Source organism: Galendromus occidentalis, unplaced genomic scaffold, assembly GCF_000255335.2.
Source record: "Galendromus occidentalis unplaced genomic scaffold, Mocc_1.1 scf7180000077500, whole genome shotgun sequence".
NCBI lineage: Eukaryota > Metazoa > Arthropoda > Arachnida > Mesostigmata > Phytoseiidae > Galendromus > Galendromus occidentalis.
Window position 1 is genome coordinate 650,176 of NW_003805488.1, and position 7,573 is coordinate 657,748.

The 7,573-nt window shown below is 51.4% G+C and overlaps 1 protein-coding gene across 1 annotated transcript; it reads left to right on the plus strand.

Annotated features, from left to right (window-relative positions):
- The first annotated feature begins 6,092 nt into the window (after positions 1 to 6,092).
- On the plus strand, positions 6,093 to 7,442 carry LOC100908323 (sodium-dependent multivitamin transporter-like). Its single transcript, XM_003746680.1, has 6 exons — positions 6,093 to 6,133; positions 6,239 to 6,429; positions 6,519 to 6,652; positions 6,736 to 6,853; positions 6,971 to 7,077; positions 7,323 to 7,442. The coding sequence occupies exons 1-6, from the start codon at positions 6,093 to 6,095 to the stop codon at positions 7,440 to 7,442; spliced, it is 711 nt and encodes a 236-aa protein (XP_003746728.1).
- The last annotated feature ends 131 nt before the right edge of the window (positions 7,443 to 7,573 follow it).

Sequence of the window (7,573 nt, forward strand, 5' to 3'; positions counted from 1 at the left end):
AACGGTGTAACGGAGTCTTAGATGGAAATTCTATGACTCGATAGGGAGGGACGTGTTCTCGGAAGCTCAATACTAGCCTCGCGACTCATTTCTGAGCTCGAGCGAGAACTTGAGAGAACTCCTTGTTCTTAATAGATGAGCTGAGCATTGACCTTAGTTGTCTTATGAGTTCTGGTTGGTCAACTGAGATGAAGAATGCGTCAATCCTCTTGTTCACAATTCATGTGCTGCTGCTGTGAAGAAGAAAATCGAAAAGAAAGGTATGACATGACGTAGGGTGTTAGACAGCGGCTTCACGGAGAAGGTGTGACCAGCCATGCGATACCCTTGTCACCACACTGGGCCCCTGCATGTCAAGACTCATGACTCTCCGCATATCACGCGAGCGAAATTTTCTGCGAGATTTTCTACTCGATCCATCCGGTTGTCGGGCCACAAACGAGGCGTCGAAGTTGAGGTTCTCTCCAACACCAACAGCAATCGGTACAGCGTACTTCCGCTCGATGTTCACCTCTGATGAATTTCTTCGCTCCGTCGACGACTTCCCTCCTCAATGAGTCGATATCAGCCTCCGGAAATTGAGATCGCGCCCCTCGGTAGAACCTCGGAAGCGAGTCGTTTCCAAGTCCGGACTTCCTCTGCGCTCCTAGAGCGGAGCATTCAATGAGCGCTCAATGAGGGTTCGATTCGAGCAATATCATCAGCGGTTTGAGTCTAAGGAACCAGAAACCTCCCGATACTTCTTTCTTGATCGGATTTTCAATGTCACCCTGACGCGTGCTCTTGCAGCGCTAGAATAAATCCACTCCACTCCCTTTGATTCCGAGAGCACCTCAATGAATCACTCTGTTTTTATTCCGCTGAAATAACTCAGGTAGGTGAATGTTCGAGGGTTGGCATCCACGTCCGATAGGTGACCGACCGCGTCACCTGACCGGCCAAGGCCGTTCAGCCTATGTGGAGCTCCAGCGGCCGATCTGATTCGGAAATCGAGATCTGCTATCTAACTTTCACTGTCCTGTGAGAGACCCTGCAACTAGGCTGAGCCCGAAATACGGTTTCTTCCCAACAAGTCTTGTAGAGCCCAAATGATGTCACATCGCTTCTATTGCCCCAGAAGACTCGAAAGATCCCGGAGTCCTAATTCCCGGGCGCTTTTGAGGCTCCTGACACCCCGGGTGGCGGTTGGCATCGACAAGAGGATCTAGGATACGCGCAAGACGCGAAGCTCGACGTTCTTTTCCGTGTTCTCGAAAGACTTTTCCCAGGAATATCCCCTCAGACGTCCAAGATGTCCGGGGTCTGAATCCTATAGGGTTGACGACCCGAAAAACATCGTGAGCCCAGCGGTTGGAATATCGAAAACGGTTCCCGCCTTGATTTCAAATTGTAGAAACTCGATTCAGATGGGCCTGGTCTCGCGCGCGGTAATGGTCGCGTTGCGCAGCCGCTGGTTGCGCCGGTCGTCGACGGCGACGGCCGCATTTCTGCCTCAATGCGGTGCCTTAGTTTGGTGAGCACGTTACAAGTCAGACAAGTATCGAGCCGTGGTATAGAGCCGCATCAATGGAGCGCGAGTCGCCGAGGTTCCGGGTAAAAGCTGTCGAGCGACTGTTGGGTCAACTCCGGCAGGAAGGTCGACTCGTTGTGAAACCCGTTGTGACACACCCTCCGAAATTGCCCTTTAAGCGACACAATCCCAACGAATCTGGTTTGAAGCGTTACGAACTCAACGGAGGAAGATACTTGATTCGATCGAAGGAACCTCGTCGGAACCGCAAGTGTAAGAACCTCACTTGTGAGCATCTCTGCCGGGACAAAGAGGGTCCCCGAGAGGAAGTTATCGACACGTGTGACACTAAGGGACCTATCGAGCCGAGTACCGCCGAAGGGAGGACAGGAATCACCTACACATCGCAGACGGAATTGGTCGACGAGGTGACGTCGGCGACCGAGAACACTGCTTTCACGACGGCGTCCCAGCGAACTGTCTCTAACCTTTCGACAGTCTCTGGAATGAAGTCGATGGAGCCTGAGCAGAACCCGGAGAAAAATCAGCTAGCCGGCACTCATCGCCCGCGATCTAGTCTGAAAAACCTTCACCTAAACTTGTATCGTCACCAACGGAGTCTTAAGCAGGATCAAGATGGTGATGATCTCGAGAATCAGAGTTCGTATTTTCAAACGGACCAATCGATGTTCTACTTGAGCTCTCTGGAGGATGGTTTCTTGACAGAGGAGATCTCAGGGCAGATTTGATGTATCTTCGCATGACTTTTTGTTTGTCTCCTGTGAATAGATATCTCGATACATGTATGAATGTACTGGAACAGAAGAGAAAAAACTCTTCATCCCGATATGATGCACTTTCTCGAGGTCGGCTCCTTCGAAGGTTTTATTTGGGTGTCATTTTGAAGACGCGGAAGTCTCGTTCGAAAATTCCCCATGTAATAAATTAATTTGAACGTTAATAGATCATCAACGGCCCATCTCTCTTCCAATCTGAGAGGGGTAAGGGGGAAAGGGGTGGTTCTAACGACCGATCCATGTTCATCCTTGAAAGGATTGCACACCAATATCAGGCACGATCAGAGGCCGGGATCCTGAATAGAAGACTCCTCTCTCCATTGTAGATTTCAAAGAAAAGTCCTGCCCTCAGCAGAGAGCTGTCCGTTGCAGGACGAGCAACGGAGATTCCGACTCATTGAATTCATTATCATGGGTCAGTGTTGCCTGGAAGATAGTCTCGAGATGTCGAGTCCCTGTGACCATAGTCCCAGAGCGTGATTCCCAATTCCACAATGTCTCATCAGTGGCATCTCATGCTGATCGGTACGCTCCCTGACGAAAGCTTCGACGACCTTTGCGAGCTCTTCATTCTACTCCAACATTCACCGATGGGGGCGTCTCTACTCTTGGAATATCCACTTGTGGCAAACGCTCACTCACTGACACGGGGTCGGATCGTCGGGGATGAGGGCACAGGAATTGAGTTTGACGGATCAGCCCGAGGAACGCGCTGCACACGATTCTCAGAGGAAATGCAGAAGACTCCAAGTTGAGCGGAGTTCCCCTGAAGATAGGGAAGGGAGCATTGAGACTTCCGTATTACTCCTGACCCCTGACATGAGCCGATTAGGAGAAATATGGGAACCGGACCGGTGAACTCTGGGGAGGGGAACTGCGAACTTCACAGAGAGCGTGTCTCGCCGTAACTCTCGGTGACGCTGAGCTCCGATTCCCGTCGAGGATGGTGCCCGATGATGATGATGGGATGATTGCGGCAGCGTCTGTATGTCTTGCCGCGATCTCTGAAGGAGGATCAGCCGCTGAGCCGCCAGCTGATCGATGAGGGCTTCAAGCGCCGGGCAGACAGCTGAGTGAGAGAAGCTGACGGCTGGCACTTAGGACTCCATGGATATTTATTTGGAAAGGGTATAAGGACGGCTATCTTTGATGGACTAACTACATAATAATTATAATAACAATATTAGAGACACGACTATGCCCAATCCTGAAAACCGATCTCTCGTGAATATTGTGTGCTGATTGGAGGAACGTTTTTTATGAACGTGTGTCAGGTCTGAGGAGTACCGCCACGGAGGGTCCGTCTGTGATACCACTGTTCCCGTAGCAAAGCCGAATTATACGGGGGATTTATGCATTTTGCCAGATCTGACGAAAAATAAATCCCTCGCAAAGATCCCGGAACGGGTCTCCGACACGATCAATGGAATATCTCAGCGCGGAAGTCAGAGATTCTCGAACAGCAAAGTTTAATGTCGCTGCGGTGAACAGATGCCACCGTCCAGGTTTTTCGCTCAGGAAATTCTCCTGTTCCAGCTGTGAAACTCGGGTAGCGCGTCGATTGTGTCGTAGGGTATATATGCACATCGGGGTGTCCTTAGAAGCGAATTTTCACCATGAGGGCTTCGCTGATCATCCCGGTCAGTGGAAACTAGCGACATTCTCACCGCAGGCGACGAGAGATCTGGAGCCGTTCTTCCCTTCGAAATACAGGGTGAGCCTTGTCGATTGCTCGGCAGAAACTGTATTGGAATCAATTCGATCTTTTGTGCCGCCTCCCTTCCAACTGGATTTATCTGCACCGCTCATCCATGAATAAAACCGCCGACGATGATCTCTCTCAGCGCTCCTGAATCCACTCATGAGCGCGGGGAAAGTGAATTTTGATTCTGTCAATGATAGTAATTCTACTATCAAGGTCCGGATCGTAGTAGATTCCACAGAACAATGGAACGGATATGGGCTAGTCGCTGACTGTCGACGACGAGCACAATGCACGAAAATAATCGAGCGGTACGCTCCACAATTAGGCTGCCACAATTATCACGTCATGTTCATTCAGAAATTCGTGATTACATTGCGCGGGAATGGCTCGATCGAGGCGCATTGGTCAGCACCCGGCATAGCCATCCCAGCAGCGATGCGAGTCTTCTGGGGGACCCCGGGAGCTCTTACAACTCGTCGGGACGGAGACACTCGGACAGAGTTTTTTCAGGAGCCCCTCCTTCTGTTCAAATCTTGGGGGACTCATCATGGAAATGATTTTTGGCTTCGGCAGCTTATCGTACCTCGTCCGAACATGCAGTTCGGAGTCCTCTCTTTATACAAAATCGTGAATTATTCATCGTACGGAAAATCCTCTTCCAGCCTGGCAACCTTGATCATTAAAATTCGCGCGGGCAGCTTCTAGCAAAGTTGTCCCAAATTCACCCACGAGCGGACCCTGTTACATCGCTCACCATATTCTCTTGAACGGTCCGCCGCTTCTCTACGATCACCATCAAGATTCCGACTAATGAAGCTCGAGACCCACTCGTAGCGGAATACCCCAACCTCGCGCTACGAGGGACTCCCCTTCGATTCTGGAGTCGTTTGTAGACATCAGCGGAGGATTCTAATTGAAGGCAGTCATGACGAACCGACTACATGAGGAGCTGGCGCGTGTGTGAACGACCGCGTCAACGATTAAACAATTCTTACTCGACTCCAGCGTAGATTCCCGCGATCTCCTCGCCCGGCTTTGATGCCGAGAATTTGGTTCGAGAACTCGTGACGCCCGCAACTCCGCTGCGAGAGGAGAGTTGAGTACAAATAGAAGTGCCCAAGCCAGAACCCGGTCAGATGGATTCGGAGACTTGGTCTGAAGGCATCGTTGGTTCCACGACCTGATTGGCTCTAAGCAAGGATCAAGCTCAACGCTTTGACGGAGTCTACGAGTCCCCGACCTTGATACGGTGAGTGTCATCCGCCTGTTACGCTTTCCCCGCTCCCACGTGTCGGTGCTCGCGCTTGAGGACTCCCAAGCTGTGTGGAGAGTCTCTCCCGCGTGAAGTGACCGCCCGAGGCGAGATGCGTGTTGAGCGGCTCTTCTCTTGACACTTCGTGTTGAACTTCGGTTCCGAGTGCGTGCGAGAATCCCTACCGACAGGAATCTTCCCCCTACCATCGTCGAGCAAGTCGATTCTCGGTGGAGACACAAGTTTTCTCAAGTGTGCATATGCCCATTCGTGTGGCTGCCTCTCCGTAACCAAAGTCTCTTCGGTCCTCCGTGCGGCAGAGCCCTTTGGAACTGCGAGTCTTCTAGCTAGAAGCTCCACAGTGCTGATTGATCACTTTGGGATCGGAAGTGATCGACTTGAGAATTCAAGCGACTTGTAGGGTTGTGGGTGCGCGCATCTCAAATCGAAGGTGAGGGGAGTTCTCCGCCTCGTCGACAATTGATAGAGGTGCGCAAGTTTTCGAAGTTCTGGAGACGACACGGCTCGAAAACAAAGATCTCTCCGAGGATACGCCGTGTGCAGAGATCGGAAGCCGTTTCGACCGTGCAACATCCGGAAACGATTCTGTGTCCGAGCAGAATCTCGGTCCGAGCAGAATCCCGGTCCGAGCAGAATCCCGGTCCGAGCGCATGCAAGTGGGGTATTCTCGCTAGGGATCGCTCGGAGATTTAGTGAAAGGGAACACAATTCGGACGGTTGCGATTTAGTGAGACGAATGTTCATGAATCTGGCCTATAAATTGGAGAACTTTCAGGTAGAGAAGCGCATCACTAGAGAATCAGCGCCATGGATTTCACACTGGTCAACGCGAGCGAGCTCCTCACCCGGTAAGTGAACTCCGTCGAAGCGTTTCTGCGCGGGTGTCCGGGTTCGCCGATGCGAACGTATGGTATCGTGGGAGCGAACCCTAATTTAATTTTCTTTCATCGAAGCTTCACGTACTACGACTACGCGGTTTTCATCGTGATGCTCATGTTCTCCGGAGCTCTGGGGCTCTACTGCGCGTTCAGTGGCGGGCCGCAGAACACCATCAGGCAGTTGCTGGTTGCGGACGGGCAACTACCCCCCGTCCTCGTCAGCACGTCGTTGATGGCGTCTTTCATCTCGGCGTCCTTCATCCTAGGTTAGTGATATGTTACATGGAATGGTTCCTCGATCATGCTTCGTCGTCGTCCTTGTTCTTTCCCCTGAGCGGCGGATTATTTCTTGCAGGGAATGTCGCCGAGATACATCAGCACGGCACGATGTACTTCTTGACCGTGCTGTCATATTGTATATCCATACCCGTGACGGCCCATCTGTTCATGCCAGTCTTCTACAGAAGCGGCACCTTGACTTGCTACGAGGTTTGTACGTCTGGATATGAACTGAATCGAATATTTCCGAACATTCCTCGTCTACCAGAGAACTGACTCCTTCTCAATTGCAGTATCTGGAGCTCCGGTTCAACAGGATACTCCGCTGTGCGGCGGTGGCCTGTTATCTGGTCCAGATGTTCATGTACATCGCCATACAGCTGTACGCCCCGGCCCTAGCTTTGTCAAACGGTATGCAATGGTTGTTTGTGTGGTAATCAGCCGGTTCCCAGACCTTCGCGATGAGAGAATCTCCTCAAATTGTTCTGATCTCCTCCCTTCCTAATCTCCTCTGCCGACTCGTTGCAGTCACGGGTATGAAACTTTGGACAGCAGTGATCGCCATCGGAGCGGTGTGCACGGTCTACACGTCCGTCGGAGGAATCAAAGCCGTGGTCTACACGGACTCCTTCCAGGTAAGTCTGGAAGAAATATATTTAAAATAATTGATGATCAAGAAGTCCTATGCTCTTGCTCCTACATTTGATCTGAGAGAGCGACAACCTTCTCTCTGAGTCGACATATAATATAATCTCCCCCATTCGCCATGTGGCACCGGTGATCATGAAGCAGTGTGAGTTTTGGACAACGACACTCCACATGCGTCCATTGAGCGACGTCAATGAGAAATCATATCTAATACCAGTTTGATTCATCGCAGGCTTTGTGCATGATCATCGCGCTGCTGGTGGTCGTCATCTTAGGTATCGATGAAGTGGGAGGCCTCGCGCACATTTGGGACGTCGCGAACAAGGGCGGTCGAATCCGCTTCGACGAGTAAGTGAACTTCTTGCACTTCAGCATTTCCTCTTAGTTTGACCGTCTTGAGTTTCACGGGGGGACGATTCCGGGAAAGTCTCCCCCCCTTCTCGATCCTCCGAGTACCGGACCGCTCAGCGAGCGTATTCGGAT